General features: G+C 44.9%; 1 protein-coding gene and 1 long non-coding RNA gene across 4 annotated transcripts in view; one reads left to right on the forward strand and one right to left on the reverse strand.

Moving 5' to 3' along the window:
• Positions 1-2,874: 2,874 nt before the first annotated feature.
• The window catches only part of KIF26A (kinesin family member 26A), a 170,619-nt gene continuing 155,086 nt past the window's right edge, over positions 2,875-18,407 (reverse strand). For 2 of the 3 annotated variants that reach the window (XM_074291054.1, XM_074291056.1), the window contains exons 11-16: positions 17,059-17,221; positions 12,441-15,762; positions 7,346-7,536; positions 6,866-6,886; positions 5,533-5,683; positions 2,875-4,779 (exon numbers count right to left, since the gene is read on the reverse strand). In XM_074291054.1, coding sequence (XP_074147155.1) covers positions 4,616-4,779; positions 5,533-5,683; positions 6,866-6,886; positions 7,346-7,536; positions 12,441-15,762; positions 17,059-17,221 — 4,012 coding nt within the window. In that variant the 3' untranslated portion in view covers positions 2,875-4,615. The remainder of the gene's footprint in view (positions 4,780-5,532; positions 5,684-6,865; positions 6,887-7,345; positions 7,537-12,440; positions 15,763-17,058; positions 17,222-18,407) is intronic. The other variant, XM_074291055.1, reaches the window with a different exon arrangement.
• LOC141556629 (uncharacterized) overlaps positions 13,459-18,407 on the forward strand; it is a 32,542-nt gene continuing 27,593 nt past the window's right edge. The window contains exon 1 of the long non-coding RNA XR_012486585.1: positions 13,459-13,541. This is a non-coding gene — a long non-coding RNA (uncharacterized LOC141556629). The remainder of the gene's footprint in view (positions 13,542-18,407) is intronic.

Consider the following 18,407-nt stretch of genomic DNA (forward strand, 5'->3'; position numbering starts at 1 on the left):
AAATCTAACACCATCACCTAGCGAATTCATTGAGGAAAAGTCCTGTATCTGATTCTTCTCTTTCTTTTGCTGGGATATCCCAACCACTGCCTTCCATTTTGCTTATCCTCTCCATAATTTGGGAAACCTGTACCAAGAGCTGGCTAACATGCTTCTGTCTCTAAAAATTGTCTTCTTATTTCAGGTCCTACTCATTTCTAAGGGTCCTCCCTAACTTCTCACACAGGAACAGAGAGCCAGATTTCTGAGTAGCTGAGAGGTTCTGGTCTTTATCAACTGCCCTTCACATACCCAGCAGTCCAGACAAAGAGACCTTCTAATACCTCTTGGACCCTCCCTCTCCTTTCTCTTCACTTTTGCACAAACTGTTTCCTCATTCCTGAAAGGTACTGTTTCCTTACCTTAACAGCTTGGAATTGCTGGCTTAGCTCCAAATCCATATCCTACATAAAGCCTTCCCCAATTACCTCTAACCTCCACCCCAATCACTAATGTGCTCCCATCTAGGTTACTTTTAATTGATTTCTTTTATGTATAATTTAATACTGTGCTGATAAACTTTTACAAGAAAATGTAAATGGGACATAGTTTTTATCTGATCTCCATTATTAACATTTTTTTTGGCATTACTTCCTTGAGTCTAGACAATCAACAAAAGCTGATAGTGCAATGAATAGAATTCTGGGCCTGAAATCTGGAAGACTTGAGTTGAAGGCAACTTCAGGCAGTTAGTTAATAGCTGTGAGACTCTGGATAAGTCACTTTTGCTGTGCCTGCCCAAGTTTCTTCAATTATAAAATGAAGATAATAATAGCACCTACCTGTTATAAGGATCAAATAAGATAATTTTTGTAAAATTCTTAGCAAATTGCCTGACTTGTAATAGGTGCCATATAATTGTTTATTCCCTTTCTCACACCATACTAATTTTTATCATTTACTGATTTCCAAGGTATAAATGTTCATACTGAAAATTTAATAACCAGCTATCAAAAAACCCATTGCAGTTGGTTGCAGGCCAACCTTTTGTATCCATATATGCCTCAGTGGGTTATACAAGTGTGTTAGAACAAGAGGTTTCCTAACTTGGCTTCCTTTACCTTACCAAAGCTTCCTCCCACCATACAACCTAATTGCTCAGAGCTTTACTGATGTAATTTCCTGGTCTCATGGCATAAAGTTCCCAAAGGTCTCAGACTTGATGTCACCCTACTCTGCTCATTGACTGACAACATGGAGAAGAAGGGTACTTGAGTTAGAGAAGCTAAGAGGCACTATATGCTTGTAGCATATCATTGATATATTAGGGCAAAATAAACACCCTCCCTTGTTAACTCTTCAATGACTTCTATCATTTCATCTCAACATTGACCCTGAACTAAGAGAGCATTAGCATTAGAGTCATGTCTACAATGTGTTATCTATTTATTTATACATGTTACATATTTCCCCAATGAAATATAATCTCCTTGAGGATAATAACAGTTCCATTCTTGTCTTGATTTTCCAATACTGATTAATGAGTGATCCCAAAAACATTTTTAATTTTAACTATCTTGGATGGGAAACTTCTGCAGTAGAAAGTACCAAACATAGAGCTGGGACATCAGAGAACTGCAGGGCTTAGAACAAGTAAGAACTTTTAATATCATTTTATAATATTAAATGTTTTTATAAAATAGAAACAGATCAGAGATAGATAGGGAGGGATGGCATTGTATTCTACATGGATTGAGTGATAGAAACCAGGTCAGGTCATGGGATCACAATCAGGATTTAAAGCTGAAAATATTTTAGCAGACTATTTAAGGATAATCCCCTGGTTTTTTAGAGTGGAAGAAAATGAAGTCCAACCTCCACATTTCACTGATGAGGAAACTGAGGCCCCAACTTTGTGGGATGGAAAGTGAAGTTGATGATACTTCATTTAATTTGTCCCATTTCAGGATTCAGGGACCCTGTGGCAGTCATTGCATGTCTATATTTCTGTGATATAAGGCCTGGGAGAGTGGAAAGAGATATCTAAATTGGAGATATAGAAGTGGAAGGGTCCTCAGAGACCATCCAGTCCAAACCTCTCGTTTTATAGATGAAGAAATCAAACAAAGCACAGAGATGGTAGAAGATTCAAGTTTAAATCCCAACCCTAATGTTTGCAAGCCTTTTGAGTCTGAATGCATCAATGAACTTTGAAGAGAGAGGGAAGGAGGGAGGGAAGGAAGAAGAGGAGGAGGGAGGGAGATAGAGAGAGAGAGAGAGAGAGAGAGAGAGAGAGAGAGAGAGAGAGAGAGAGAGAGAGAGAGAGAGAGAGAGAGGAAGATAACATGTTTTTGAGAAAAGTATTTTAACCAAAACCAAAGTGTTTTATAACTTTTAAGGTGCCATAGAGCTGGGAGCTAATATTCCCTCATTGTAACTCTTGGAGAACGATTACTTTTTGCAGCATACATAGGGCACAGTCCATATTCTGTCTTTTCTTATGTGGATACATGTATCCCACCTATTGCAATGTAAATTCCTTAAGGGCAGAGACAGTCTGAATCATCTCTCATCTTCCCCTATTTCTACCCCTTTCTGTGTCTCTCCCCCCCTTCTCTCCTCTCTCTTATCTCTCCTTCTCCCTCTCCTACTTCCATCCCTCTTTCTCTTCTTCCTTCCCTCTTTCCATAGTAGTTATTGCTTCCCAGTCATTACTTCTTCATAGAAACCTCTTGAGGGCAGGATTCATTTCATTTTTATCCTTATATGCTCAGTTCCCTGCACAGAGAATGCATGAAATAAATGTTTCTTGATTAATTATTTGTAAGGAGGCAGCATATGTTGCACAAGACTTTGTTACGTTTTTGAAAGCAAAAAATTCATTAAAAAGAAAAATTAACAATAGATGTATCTTTTATTCACAAGTAAAAGTGGGGATGCCATGTTATCATACACATTTATACAAAGGCTCATAAAACCCCTATAAATCAAAATGGTCAGAAAATATGATTCGTATGAAATGGGAGCTTACATACAGTATTCAACCCTGGGAAAAGATATTTTTTTCTTTTTCCTTTTTTTCCTCATTTGGCAACAATTGATTGGCCCAGAGGACCCCCCCAGGGGACCCCTGGATCAGCCTCTTTCCCTCCCACTACCTCCCTTCCCCCCTCCATCCTCAGCACAAATTCATGCAGCCGTAGATCCCATTCATGTCCTGAGCATTCATTCATCATTACAAAAACTGGGAAAAAGTTGTTTTTTTGACTTCAAAGTTTTTGATGCAAATATTGGCTTCATGGTCAAAACGATAGAAAAATATGAACCTAATGAAACATTTACAAAACTCTTCCCCCCAACTTTTTTTTTTTTTTTGCTGGTTTGTTTTGGTAAGAAATTGGAGGCTCTATTCCTGCCATTGAAGAAGGCTCGTGGTGCTTTTTGCTAAGCCCTTGGCCACTGCTTTCCCGAAGGGGGAAGAACAGGTTTGTAGAAAATGAGGTTAAATTCAACCCCGATGAGCTCATTCCATAGTTAACAGTCCTCCTTGGCCCCAAATATACTTCAATCTCCACATTTATTTTTGTCCATGTGGGTCCTTCAACAACACAGTTCCCAACCTCTCCCACAATTTTAGATGACAGTCTTTATGAGTTGCTGTGCACACATCCCACCCCACCCAAAAAAAACATTCCATTCTCTAGTGGCTGATCCTCTGGGGAAGCCCTGGCCTTCACTGGGCTTATCTTCAGTCTGGAGACTGGCATGGAGGCTGGTATTCAAAGTTTTTCTAGCTTGGCTAGCTCTTCACACACAGGCTTCAAAAGCCCAGGGGTTACCTCCACACCACAATGAGGCATCAGATAAGGATGGCAAGAAACTTTTAATAAAAAAAAAAAAAAACTAGAAATAAAAGCCAGTCTTAGTTCTGCTCTGAGGAGGGAATGAAAACTAGTCCTTGTCAGAGCTCACTCTATGCCCTTTGGAATGATAAAAACACTCATAAAAAAGATTTTCAATCTGAACCCCAAGTCTGGCCATTTAAATTTTGCTACATCAAATCATTTTTCTAGGGAACCAGAAGGCAAGGCCAGTAGGAAATAGTCATGTGCTTATTGCTCTTATTACTATGTTTTTACATGGGGTCAGAAATACATGATACAATTATCAAAGGTTCTATAGGAAAACAGCTGATACCTGGGCGGCTGCTGGCTTCCAAATTTCTAGCACCAAAGGGGAAAAAAAATCCAATTAACATGAAAGGCACTTGGCATTGCTAGGGGAATGTCTGTTGGTGTTCTTAATCCTCAGTTCCTGTCTGTCTGTCCGTCCGTCCGTCCGTCCATTTGTCCGTCAGTCAGGCATGGTTCATTCTCACTCTCTGTACAGTTTGGTCTTGAATGAGGCACCATGTTGATTGTGAAACATTCTAGTTCCTTGCCCACATCCATCCCCTCTCTCCCTCCCACTTTCCCACCCCACTGTTCCTTTCACCTCAACATTCCAGTTCCCCTTGTCACTTCCTTGTGGCGTTGCAACAACCAGGCATCACCCTGGATTCTGTTTTCTGTTCCTTCCCTTGTCTCATCCCTTTCCCATCCCATTCTTGTCCCATCCTGTCCTTTCTCGTCTGCTCTCAAACTTCCACTTCCTGTATATCTGACACACCAATGTCAAAGCAGGTGACTATCATGACATGGGCTTTGCACAGGTTCACACAGTGCTCGAGGTCCTCCGTAGCTTGTTCAAGAGCCTCCAGGTATTCCTCAGATTCTTTATCCAATTCTGGGTCCACTTCAACTGCAAACCAAAATTATAATGAGAGTCAGAACCAGAACATTGAGTCTCCAGATAGCCTCTAAGAAGATCTTCCTCCCTCCACTATAATCCATCCTTCACTCAGCTGTCAAATTGATCTTGTCATCCACATATTCAATAAACATCTGAGGCTCCTCCATCTTTCAGTAGCTGTCCCTGATCCTGGAACTCTCTTCCTCCTCATCTCTGCATCCTAGCTTCCCTGACTTCCTTCAAAAGTTGGTTCTCCCACTTACATCAGGAGATCTTTCCTAGTTGTATTTATCCTCTCCCCTCCTACTTCCCTGAGACTACTTCATTAACAGTAGAGATTTTATATGTGCATAGTTACTTGCATGTTATACAACATGTCTGAGGGCAATGACTGTGTTTTTGTATTTCTTCCTACAGAGTCTTCACTCCTGTGAATATATTCACACTTATTGGAAATCTGGACTTTTTCTTCCAGGTTTGACAGGTGAACTTCTTTGCCTTGTAGAAAAGCAAGCTTCCATACCAATTCCTTCAGTATCATCTCATCACCATGTGTCTCTACTCTCATCTGCAACTCCTGTTTTCCAACACCCCATTGTAAGTCCCCTATCAAAATGTAAGCCCCTTGAGAGCAAGAATTTGTAGCTTCATACTGAGCACCCCAGAACATGAGCATTGTTCTTGTCCCTGCAACTACTGAGCTTTTTAGGAGGCTCCAAAATACAGGGAGCAAAACAGCAGAAGGATGTTATTCCAACTTACATTCTTCTCTCCATTTGTTTGGATCCATCATCAGCCGGTTCTTGGTCTCCTCCAGTTCCTCCTTCAGGAGTTCATGCTTGGCTTCCACCTCCTTGATTCGCTGATGTCTCCTTTCCAGGACCTTCAGCTTGGCATTAAAATACATCAGGCCCTTTGGGAAACAGAGAGAATTCCCAGAAACCTGGGTTTAGGCTACAGCTATAGTCCCAGGCAGGTAAGAGTAGGAAGGGACCTAAAGATCATTCATTCAGTCCTGCCCAGAATAACACAGTTAATAAGTAATGAGACCCACAGTTCAAACCTTGGCTCCTGGATTAAAAAATTCTAATAGGTTTTCTTCCCCATTATATTCAACAGCTGGAGAAGCAATGAATAAGAATGCTGGGCTCAAAAAGGAAGACTTGAATTCAAATCATGCCTCAATACTTATGAGCTATGTGACTCAGGGCTAGTAACTTAACCTGTTTGTCTCAGTTCCTTCAAGTGTAATAATAAGGATAATAACACTCCTACCTTACAAGGTTGTAAGGATCAAATGAAATATTAGTAAAGTTCTTAGCACAATTCTTATGATAAATGCTATCTAAATGTTTGTAGATGACTTGGGTGACTGTAGGCAAAACCCCTTTCCTTCCCTGGGCTTCAGTTTCCTCTGATTGATAGAACAAATGAATGAATGAATGAATAATGGATAAATGAATGAATGAACAAACCAAATAAATAAATGGATGAGTAAAGTGGAAGGAAAAGAGGCAAGGAGGGAGGGAGGGAAGGAAAAAAGAAAAGGAAAGGAAAGAAAAGGGAAGAAAAGGAAGGAAGCAAGGAAAGGGAAGGGAAAAAGAAAGGGAAGGGAAAAAGAAGGGGAAGGGATAGGGAAGGAAAAAGGAAGGGAAGGAAAATGGAGGGAGAAGGGAAGGAGAAAGGGAAGAAAAGGAAGGGAAGGAAAATGGAGGGAGAAGGGAAGGAGAAAGGGAAGAAAAGGAAGGGAAGGAAAATGGAGGGAGAAGGGAAGGAGAAAGGGATGAAAAGGAAGGAAGCAAGGAAAGGAAAGGGAAGAAGAAGGGGAAAGGATAGGGAAGGGAAAAGGAAGGGGAAAGAGAAGGGAAGGGAAAGGTAGGGAGGGGAAGAAAAAGGGAGAGAGAAAGGAAGGAAAGGAAAGGGAGGGAAAAGGAGAGGAGGGGAGAAGAAAGAAAATGAAAAAATGAGGCAGAGTTCTCAAGAAAGGTATCCCTATAGGCCATCACTAAGGTTCTTCTAATTCTAAGATTCTGGGTTTCTATAATCTGTGAGGAACCCTACCTACATCAGTGTGAGAGGGGAACATGCTATTTACCTTTTCCACATCTTGGAAAGGCTAGAGGGAAAAAGAGAGAGGAAAAAAAGGAAAAACTCCATCAGAAGGAAGTAGGCATTGGGGCTAAATTACTTTCCCAATAATAGTCCCCTCCCCCTCCCCACCAACGTGGGGATGCCATAACTAAGGGTGAATGACCTTGCTCTGCACGGAAGCTATTAAGGGGGACTTAAAAGCTTCTAAACAAACAAAGTCTGCGGCAGCAGGGCTCTGAGAGACCTCGTCCTAATGAGTGCATGCACATTCTCCACTCATGTTCTCCGTCAGGTTAAACACAATTAATTGTGGCCTATAATGATGTTTCCCTGTTCAGGGGATCTAAACATGCAAAACAGTGAAAATTAATCATGCCAGTAGCTCTAATTGCATGACCATTTCCAATTGAACCCCTTCCTCCCTCAGGGACCTGGACCAAAGGGGTTCTGACAGAAAGGGGCCGCGCGAGAGGGGCGGGCTGACCTCGGGCTCCTCCCGCCGATGCCTCTGCAGGCGCTCCACGTCGTCAATCTCATACACTTTGATTTCAAAAGGCTCCTTCAAAGTACCAGGCAAAGGCGGCAAGTCCACCCACTGCCCGGCAGCACTGGGCTTCCTGCCCAAGGCTGCAGCATCAGGCAGTGGAGTCGGAACCAGGCGCCGCCGCTGCAGACCTGCAAATAAATGCACCAGTCCCGTAAGTGAAGCTCCCAAAGTCTGCCAGCAAAGGCGGACACATACAACTTTAACACATTTTCCTCCTCAGTTAAGAGCAGAACGTGGACTACTTAACAATGGTGATAAGTAACAGTGCTTGATTAGAAGCTCAGGTGCATTAATCTCATCCTTCATTTCTTTATTTTAAATTTTTTAATTTATGGATTAAAACAAAGCATAGTATGATTTTTCTTAAGTTGATGGTACATGATATGCCAAATCTACTATGCACAATTTGCTATTCCTTTCAATTATATAAAGAAATTATCATGTACTTTTCTTTTCTTTTTTTAAGTAGTTCCCATCCCATTTCTCAACTGGGGACCTATTACTTTCCTGAAAAAATTGAGGTCATTTGATGTAAACTCCCCCTTCGTCCCTTCTTTTCATATCATCACCCTCTTATTTCTTCCCCATTCTCTGATAATTAAGTGAAACTTCTTGTCAAGACCAACCCTTCTATATAATCCCATCCTCTCCAATGTTCCTATCTCCACCACTCTTTAAAAAATCTTCAGTGGATCATACCATTCCTTCAATCTTATTCCTGTTCTCCCTTAATCAGATTTCTAGAACATCTATACTCATCGCCCCTACTTCTTTGCGATAAGGTGCTGTCCACAATCCTCAATTGCAACTGGTCTCCACTGTTATCAATCGTTCCCAACATATCAGCTACATTGGATACAATTGGTTACCCTCTCCTCCTAGATATTCTCTCCACTGAATTTTCTCCATTTTTTTCTCTAGTTTCCCTCTTACTTAATATCTCCTTTCCAGTCACTTTAGCTGGCTCCTTATCCATTTCATTACTCCTAACTATGGGAGTTACTGAATGCTTGTCCTGAACCCTTTTCCTTCTTTCTCTCTCTCCAATTTCTTCCTTCCTTACTCTGTTATCCTTACCAATTCCTGTAAATTTAATCATCATTTTTACACATTAATTTTTAATTAATGGGATCTTCAGTTGGTGTATTCAAAATGGAGGTACCAGAGAACTCTCAAATGCAACATTTTCAAAATTGTACTCACCCCTCCTCCCAAATGCACCATCCTTTCTTAATTTCCCTAATTCCATCAAAGGCACCATCATTTTTTTTCAATTTCTGAGGTTTGTAATCTCAGTGTTCTCCTTGACTCCTCACACCCAAACAATTGCTAATTCTAGCCAATTTGACCTCAACTTCTATCATCTGACCCCTCCTCTCTACTCAACATAGCTATCACCTTAGTTTCAGGCCCAAAGCACCTTTGGCCTAGATTTTTGCAAGTGCCATTGAGAATTAGTCTCTCCACCTCAACTCTCCTTTCTCTTGTCTGTCCTATACATTGCGGCTAATGTGATTTTCCTTAAATGTAGATCTATGACATTACTTCTTTACTAAGAAACTGCAGTGGCTCCCTATTCCCTCTAGAATAAAATATAATAACCTGGTCCCAAAATATCTACCTAACTTGATCCAGCCAAACTGATCTTCTATTTCTCACACATATAATGAAACCTCTTCCTCATAAGACAAAGCTCAGACATCACCTTCTACATGAAATTTTTCTTGATTCCTCCAATTGTGTATCTTTTTTAAAAAAAATATTTTACTTATTTCATTAATATTTAGTCTGTATATTCTTATACATTTGCTTGTGTCCCACACTGGAAGTTAAATTCCTTAAGAATAGGGATTGTAGCATTCTTTTTCTTTGTATACCAAGCACAGCATCCATTACATAGTAGGTGTTCAATAAATGATTGTTGATTGAATAATTGATTGATGGGAAAATATTAGCAGGTTTAGGCATTAAACATTCAAAATAAGAGAACCCATTTACTGATAACAGACAGCCCTTGTTGGAAAAGAAATAGTTTGTCATCTTTAAAGACCTCACAAGTATTTCCTGGGGCTAAAAACAAAATCGAATCCATCAGTGAGTAATACCCTCCTCGATTCGTGTGCAACTTTACAGGGCCGTTAATATTGATTTGTGGGGGAGGCTTAAGTGGGAAGGGAGCTCACGTTAGCTTGATTTATTTCCCGCCCACAGGAGGGACTCAGAAGCCCTGCCCACAAAGCTCCAGACAAACCAGGCAGATTAGTTCACTGAGGCTGGACTTCTGCATTGGAAAATGAACTAGCCCATTCTCAACTTCCCCTCCCTACTGGTGGGTGCCCCAAGATAGTAACAGGAAGAGAGTGTATAAACCATGGTATTTCTAGAAGAAAGTGGCTGGATGGAGGGAGGACTAAAGATTGGGCCATAAAGGAATGGTGTGAAATTGGGCTGAGGAAAATTTTGCACAAAAAAGGAATAGACATAGGGTAGCCTGATCTTCATATGGCTGAAGGGTTGTCATGAGGAAGAGAAATTAAATTAGTTCTGTTTGGCACCAGAATATTGAAGTAGGAGCAATGGGAAAAGTTTCAGAAAGCAGATTTAGCTTGATGTAAAGAATAATCAGGGTGTTACAGTGGGCCTGGAATCAGGAAGAATCCTCTTTGTGAGTGCAAATCTGGCCTCAGCCACGTGATCCTCAGTAAATCTCTTAATTCTGTTTGCCTCAGTTTCCTCAAATGTAACATTAGTTTAAAAATGAACTAATCACTCTAATATCTTTGCCAAAGAAACCCCAAATGGGATAAACATGCCTGTAACAATTGAACAACAAAAAGAATAATTTCTTAAGAATATTTGATCCAAAGAAGAATAAGCTGCCTCAAGTGATTTTCCCAGGGCTGGTTGGATGATTACTTCTCAGGAATGGTGCAGAGGGGGGGTATTTTTTCTAATAACAACAGTGGATGAGATCTCTCTGAGACTGAAGTTCTGTGACCCCATGCTTAGAACTGAGTCTGAAGAGAGTAATACCTACTCCTCCCTTCCTCCCCATCCCCCTTAAAAATCCATTTGTCAGATTCCCTGTTGCAAAAGGACCTGGTGAAAGCAGCATGAGTCTGTAAAGATAGTGCTGGATAGAAAGTATAAAAACTTTCACAGATTCACAAAAGCAACATTCAACTCTGCCCCTCTCCCACCTCATTCCCATTCCCCTTCTCCCTAAGTGTTCTCATCACTGACTAATCTGGTGACTTTAGGCAAGGATTATACAAATATAAAATTTTGAGCTAGAAGAAACCTTTGAAATAAATTAACTCATCCTTTTTACCTTACAGATAAGCAAATAGAGGTAGAGAGGATAACTTTTTTTTTTTTTTGGGGGGGGGGTTGGAGGCAATTGGCTAGGGTTACACAGTTATCTGTGTTTAAAAAAAAAAAAAAAAAAAAAAAAAAAAAAAAAGTGCTAGACCTAGACTTGAACTCAGTTCCTCCTGACTTTAGGGCCTGCGCTCTATCCACCGCACCACCTAATTGTTCCAGACAGTGACTTCTTTAAGACCACATAGACATCAACATAAAGAAGATCCAACTCACTTCCAGTTGATCAATGATGGACAGAAACAACTACACCCAGAGAAGGAACACTGGGAAGTGAATGTAAATTGTTAGCACTACTGTCTATCTACCCAGGTTACTTATACCTTCGGAATCTAATAATTAATGTGCAACAAGAAAATGGTATTTACACACATATATTGTATCTAGGTTATATTGTAACACATGTAAAATGTATGGGATTACCTGCCATCGGGGGGAGGGAGTAGAGGGAGGGAGGGGAAAATTCGGAAAAATGAATACAAGGGATAATGTTATAAAAATGCTCATGCATATATACTGTCAAAAAAAATTTATAATTATAAAATAAAATAAAAAAATTTTTAAAAAAAGACCATATAGACAGCAAACAGCTGAACGAAAATCTGAATCCCCTTCTGATTCCAAATACAGTAGCTGGGGGGTGCAGTAGCTACAATGATGGGCTTAAAAATGGGGTTCAAATTTAGCCTCAAAACTTGAAAAACTAGAAAAAGTTAAAACTCAGTCTGGAGGATGACTCTGGGAAAGTCACTTAACCTTAGTAAGCCTATTTTTTCACCTATAGAATGGGTATAATAATAGCACCTTCTCCAAGTATTGAGGATAATGCTATACAAATGCTAGCTACTGCGGTTATTTTGTTTCGCACTATCCCCTCTACTGGCTTCAGTTTCCCCATTTTGCAAATGACAGTGATTTCTATGCCCCTTCCAGTTCTGATATATGTTCCATGATTTTGCAAGTCTCAGCTTTCTCATTTATAAAATACAGATAACAAAAATGGTTAACATGCATTTATCTAAATTATTGTGGTCTACAAAGCATTTTACATTCCTTTTTTCCTCATGTACTGTGAGGTCTGATTATGCCCACTTGATAGATGTGAAAACTGAGGCTCAGAGAGACGAAGTCACTTGCCAGTGTCCGTATCAGGGTACTAACTGCCTTGTTCCGTTCTGGGCCAACTGTTGCTGGCTTTTTGGGATCCCGCCGAGAGTGAGTACTAGGTCTGCCCAAGGCTGCCTACAGCTCCACTCGGGGAGGAGAGGACTGAGAGCGAGGCGGGGGAGGGGCGGAGTTGGACGTAGCTTTTGTCACTCAGGGTTTGGCCAAGGCACCTGCCCGGAACTACGAGCCCAGCTTTGGGCTCTACTCTTACTTCACATCAAAGACTAGGAGGCAGAGGCTGTCTGGGACTACCCGGGCCCAGAGGGGACTGGGGCACTCCAGGCTGCCCCGAATGTTAGGATATGCAAAGACTGGGCCTCTGCCCAACCTCTCCTACGGGTTCGGGAAAACCACTGGTGTCGGGGCTTGTAGCCCTCCCGTTCCTCTCTCTGCTTCTCCACCCCTGCCCAGAGCGCCGAGAAAGCCCGGGCCGTAGCTCCAGGCTCCCTGACCCCCACCCCGGGAAAGCTGCTTTGTTCCTCACCTGTCGACCTTTTCTTGGGAGACTTGAGGCTCCTCATCCGGCCCCCAGGGGACGACAGGCCACTCTCGCTCATGGAGTCGTGGGTGGACGAGGCGCTGCCCGTGGCCTCGCTGTCCCGGATCATGCTCTCGTAGCCGCTGCTGCCGCCGCTGTGGTAGAAGAGGGCCGTGCGCCCCATGGCCGGCGGCAGCTCCCCGCTCAGCACGCTGCTGTTGTCGCTGCCGTGCCCGCTGCTGTAGCGCTGAGGCCGCCGGGGGGCCGTGATCTTGCTGTAGGGGGAGGGCAGGGCGGGCACGGGCGGCTTCTCGTCGCCCAGATTCACGCCGCTGTCGTTGCCGCTGTCCGAGTCTGCAGAGCTTCGGGCATGGCCGCCTTTGCCGGAGCTCCCGGAGGCCAGTTCGTTCACGCGGCTGTTGGCAGCCCTCATCGCCTGCTTGGTGCCCATGATGGTTCCCCGGCCGGGCTTGCCGTTGACCCCGGGCATGGTTCGCGGGGCCACCTTGCCATTGGCGGGGGCACCCGCGCTCTTTCCGGCAGGCTGCTGACTCAGTGACTTCGCCGAGGAGCCGAGAGACCGGGACCCCCCGGCCAACAGGTTCCGGCTCTTGCTTCCGCCGGCCGGCGACTTCGCGCCTGCTACGCCTCTGGCCGATCCGCCTTTGGAGGGGGTCGTGTAGGACGTTGGAGACGCAGGAGCGGGGGTCGCGGGGGGCACACCCAAGCGAGGCACAGCCCGCCCCTGCCTCCCGGTGCTGCCGCCGCCGCCATCGGCCTTGGCTCCCCCCGCCCCTAGGCCTTCACATCGCTCCAGAGACATGTGACTCCCATAACGATGGACGCCCTCGGGCTTGGCGGCCCTCGCCTTCAGGCTGGATGTGCTCTTGGGCAAAGAATGCTCACCCTTAACGTTGGCTTTGCCTTTCAGGCTCTCTGGAGCCCAGCCCGCGGCGGGCCTGGGCCGCGGTTCCGCCTCTTCTTCCCCTTTGGAGGCAGCGGCTCTTGCAGAGTCTGCGCCTCCCCTCCCTGGAGAAATCCCGCTTTTTTGCTCGAGGCTCGATTTCCGGACTGGGGGAGCAGGGGGCCCTGCCCCACTGGGCCTAGGTAAGAGACTCGACTTCTGAGGGCCACTCTTCTTCCCCATCGAGGTCTTCAGGCTGCTGGTGGTCAAGGCAGAGTCAGGACTGGCTCGGGCCAGGGCCTCAGCGGGGCTATCTCCGCCTCGAGCCACTGGCATCACACCCAGAGTGGTGGCCCCTCTCCTCAAGGGCGGGATTTGGGTCATGACCTCTGGCTTCCTAGCATGGTCCCCGGCTGATTTGCAAGACATTTCACATCCGTCCACCACCCGCTGGGAACAGGCCAACATTGTCTGGGACTTGGGGGGCCTGTACCCCGTGGCCTCCCTGCATGGCGTGTTTAAGGAGTCAATACCTGACGGAGGGGTGCTAGGAGAGGACAGTGGGTCTGTGGAGTGGGTGTCTGGAGGGACATCCACTCGCACTAGCCATGGGTCACCAAATAGCCCACCTGGACTGGGCAATTCATGGCTACGGTGCATGGCACCCATGTAGTTGGGGGTTGAGGTAGTAGTTCTCAGAGTCCGTGGAAGACTAGAATGGATGGTTTGCATCTTGTGGGTCACTTGTGGATTCCCGCCCCTCCCTGCTCTCTTGGGCTGGTTGGGGATCCTGGAGACACCTGGCGTGGGGGCAGCTTTGGTGGGTCCCAAGGACTGAGGAGTCTTGGCAGTGGCTGGTGACATCTTTCTGGAGCTCGTGCTCTCCAAGCTGTCTAGCTCTGAGACACAAAGCCCGCTGTCATTCAAGGAGTTCTTGAGGTTCCCTGGGGTGAAAGTGAGAGTGACGCCGGGAGAGTCCAAGGTGAAGCTCTCCCCAGGGGGATCGCCCGCCAAAGGAGATGAAGTGGTGAGGACCTCCGCAGGGGGCATGAGCTCGCCATCCATGGTGCAGAGGCTGACCTCGCTTAGCCAGGAGCTGATGGAGGAGCGGCGGCTCCCGGAGGGAAAGGCTCCCTCCGAGAAAGGCAGGACTATGTCAATGTTCACGCCGGATGCCTGAGACGTGTAGGCGTCAAACTCATCATTGATGCTGCTGATGATGCTGACTGGTCGGGAGCCGGAGGCCAGGGCCTGAAGGGAGCAGTCACTGTTGAAACTGATGATGCTGGTGGGCCGCCCTGAGTCCACCATGCCGCTGATGGACAGCTCCTCAACCACTGTGAACACCAGCTCATCCTCCCCGTTCAGCTCCACCGGCTGCTGCAGGGTCACTGTGGTCGTCAGGATGTCCCGGTCAAAGCATTTACCCCGGAAAGCTGAATGGAAGCTGTGTACCTCCAGCGTGCTGGTGGAAGGCGGGGAGGATGCTCCCTGGGCAGGGGGAACCTCCCCAGAGCCCACTCTCTGTTTACTCATTCCCAGTGGGGGTGTCCGGACACCATTGTCATCCAGTTTGGAATACATGTTGCTGAGAGGCGTCAGGTCCTTCTGCTGAGGGGGTGGGGGTGCTGGGCTGGGCAGGGGTCGCTTCCCATACACAGCCTTGTCTTTGACAACTGGCTCTGTGGCAGTGCCACAGTCTGGGCTCTTAGTCACCTCTGGCTTACAGGACCTGGAAGAGTATATAGTTGTATCTCTCCCAACATCTGAGACCATGTCTGATTTTTTCCCATCCCCTCTAGTCACAGGATTGGGGGTATCCACTTGGCTCTGGGAGGGACTGTTTCCATTACGGGGGGTTCCTGCTGAGAAGTGGAGGCCAGGCCCCTTTTTGGGGGAGGCTGTCTCCAGCAACGCAGGCTTCTTGCACCCCCTCAACGGGGAGGGTGGTTTCTCCTTGGCTGACTTGGCCAGGACAGTTTCTGCACTGCCATTCGCTACCCCAGCAGAGTCAGCCCCACCAAAGCGAGTGGGCTCCTCACTCCCATCAATGCACTCCAGTCTCTCCTGCAGCTCAGCAAATGTATTACACTTGAAGTGGTCCTTGTCGGAGCTCCAGGGGCCACCCAGCCCATCCTTGCCCCGCTTCCTATTGAGCGATGGGATGATAGGCACAAACTCGGGTGGGCCCTCATTGTCTGTGAGCTCCCGGTCAGACAGGGCGGCCCCATTGGGTCCCACGTAGATGACGGTGTCACAGGACTGCTCGCTGCTTGAGGAATAATCGGGGTCACTGGAGAGACCCAGGCCAGGAAGGTCGGGATCCAAGGCCACTGTGCGAGGGTGAAAAGGCCTCAGGTGTGGGGGCCTCCGGACCCGGCCTTCCTCACAGGAACTCTCTCCTCCTGAAGAGCTGGATGCATACTAAAACACAAGGAAAATGCCCCCATCAGTTCAAGTCTCAGCTTCACTGATATTAGCTTGAGGAAGCTATCCTGACTTCTGCACTACCGGAGTCCAAACATGCTCAAGACCTTCCAAACTTGCATCTCTATAAGCCTGTCTTCCCATCTGAAAATAAGGAAGTTAGTTGCTCCTAGATGGCATTCAAAGTCCCTTTCAGCTCTAATGTTCTAAGTTCTGATCACCATTCCATATCTATGACTTGCAAAGTCCCTTCCCTCTACTACTTAAAGGTAGTAGATCTTAAGGGATCTTCCATTTCTAAAGACCTACATTCCAAGGTGCCTTGACCCTGGCATACAGTGTTCTGTCATCCTAAACAGATCAGATCAACACTGAGTTTGGAATTTGAGGAGCATGGGGGAAAATTGGTTGTGCTTCTATGGAGCTAGAGAGGTCAACCCTTTAAAACCTCAGAAGATAAAAGCTTCAGGTTATCACACAGTCCCTTCCAAGAGGGACATTCACACAGACGGTTTACATGGAGAAGGAGCTTGATGTACTGGGACAAGCAGGGAGTGGGCATGGGAATCAGAAGGCCTAAAGTCAAAACCCAGCTCCAAGACCCATTGGGTGACTTTCTAACAGCCACAGGAAAATCTGCGTTCAAGTTTTAACTCTGATACATCTTGATTATGTGTGACCTTGGGCAAGTAATTTAACCTATCAGTGCCCCCAGACAAGGCTCTACAGCTACGAACTTTAGAATGAGTTGACATATGCCTTGATAGAAGGGGTTCCTCACCAAGAAGATTTCTTACAGTGATGGAATTAAGGATAAAAGAGGCAGTGAAATAGTACAGTAGATAGAGCACTAGCCCTGGAATCAGGAGGCTCTGAGTTCAAATCCAGCCTCAGTCACTTGCTAACTGTGTGACTTTGGGCAAGTCATTTAACCCCAATTGCAAAAAACAAAATGGATAATAAACTGAAGTAAGAAGAGAATAATACTTGCTATAATAACCTTCCAGCATTGTGAGAAGTCATATCATGGCTATAGGACTTAGAAGTCACCAAGCCCAACCCTTTCATTCTGCAAATGAGAAAACTTACTATTAAACCAGAAAAATTTAATAGTAAACTGCCCATCTTTTAAATATGAGTAGAATTTGATCCCAGATCTTCCTAATTCTAATTCAACTGCTTTTCCACCTGTAAAATAGGAAGATGTTTCTCTAAACTATGAAGGGGCTAGATATACATCTGCTGTTGTGATGATTGTGACTGGATGAGTCCCAGCTCAAGGGGTTAACGCACCTTGGACTTCTTCTTCCTCATTCGGTGGATACGGGAAGCAAGTTGCACCGTGGTGAGGGTCTCTGCATAGTTGGCTGGGGAGTCTGAGATGTGGGCGATCATGGTGGTCCTGCAGTTGATGTTGCCTAGTGATTCCCTTAGGAGCATCGTCAGTTTGTTGTCTCTGCAGGAAGTAAGGAAAGTCAATTTCAAGGCCTTGCTTATCTCCACTTATTTAACTAGAAGTGACTTTTCCATCTCTGAATCCCTCCTGCCTCCCAATTTGATAATTAATCATTAAATGCCCACTGTGAACTTATCTGCATTCATGTAACAGGATAACAGATCTAGAGTTGGAAAGGACTGTCATTTTCCTGAGATCCAGAGAAATGTTGAAGAAATTAGGCTCATACAGCTCGTAATTGTCTGAACCAGAATTTGAACTTGAGCTTTCCTGACTTCAAGTCCAGTGCTCTATCCATCATATCACTTAACTGTCTCTATGGGAAGGCAAGGGAAATATTAGACCTGGGACTTAAAAGAACTGAGTTCTAGGCCCAGAACTGACACCTAATAACTATGTGACCATGTTCTACTACCCATAGTTTTCTATTATTTGTTCTATCTTATAATTATGTAACTATGAATGAATCACATGTTTTGTTGACCTCATAGATTTCTACTTGTTCTACTGAATAACTATGTGACCAAGAGCAAATCACTTGTTCTATTGACCCCATAGAGTTCTACTTGTTCTACTAAATAACTATGTGACAATAGCAAATCACCTATTCCACTGATCCCATAGAGTTCTACTATTTGTTCTACCTGATAATTATGTGACCATGAACAAATCACTTGTTCTACTGAACTTCGTAGATTTCTTGGAAAGAAAGTACTTGGCAAACTTCAATCATTAGAAAGGGCTGATATTGCTAATCTCATCATGAATTTTGAGAAGGGCTCTTAGAAATTACAGGCTAGAGATGATGATTACTCCTCCCCTACTGACCTCAGAGCCACAAAGGGTTAGGGCTGCCAACCCTCAAAACCACCTATATTCTGTACTGGGGAGGCACACACCCTCCTGAACCCACCCTCTAAAGATAATCAAGTCCACCCCTATCATTTTATAGCTAGACTAAAGTAACGTCAAAGTGATTTGTCAAAGATCACAAAAGTGACTACAGGGTCAAAGACAGAAATGAAATTCTCTTCTTCACACTTTCCCATAAGCTAATCAAAGTCCAACCAAAACAGGCACAAAGCCAGAAAGTAATAGATGCCTGAATTGGACCAGAGATGGAACTAGTGTAGAGCACGTGAGAACAAGGAGCCCCATGTCACCATCTGCCTAATTTAACAGTAGC

Source organism: Sminthopsis crassicaudata, chromosome 2, assembly GCF_048593235.1.
Source record: "Sminthopsis crassicaudata isolate SCR6 chromosome 2, ASM4859323v1, whole genome shotgun sequence".
Taxonomy (NCBI): Eukaryota; Metazoa; Chordata; class Mammalia; order Dasyuromorphia; family Dasyuridae; genus Sminthopsis; species Sminthopsis crassicaudata.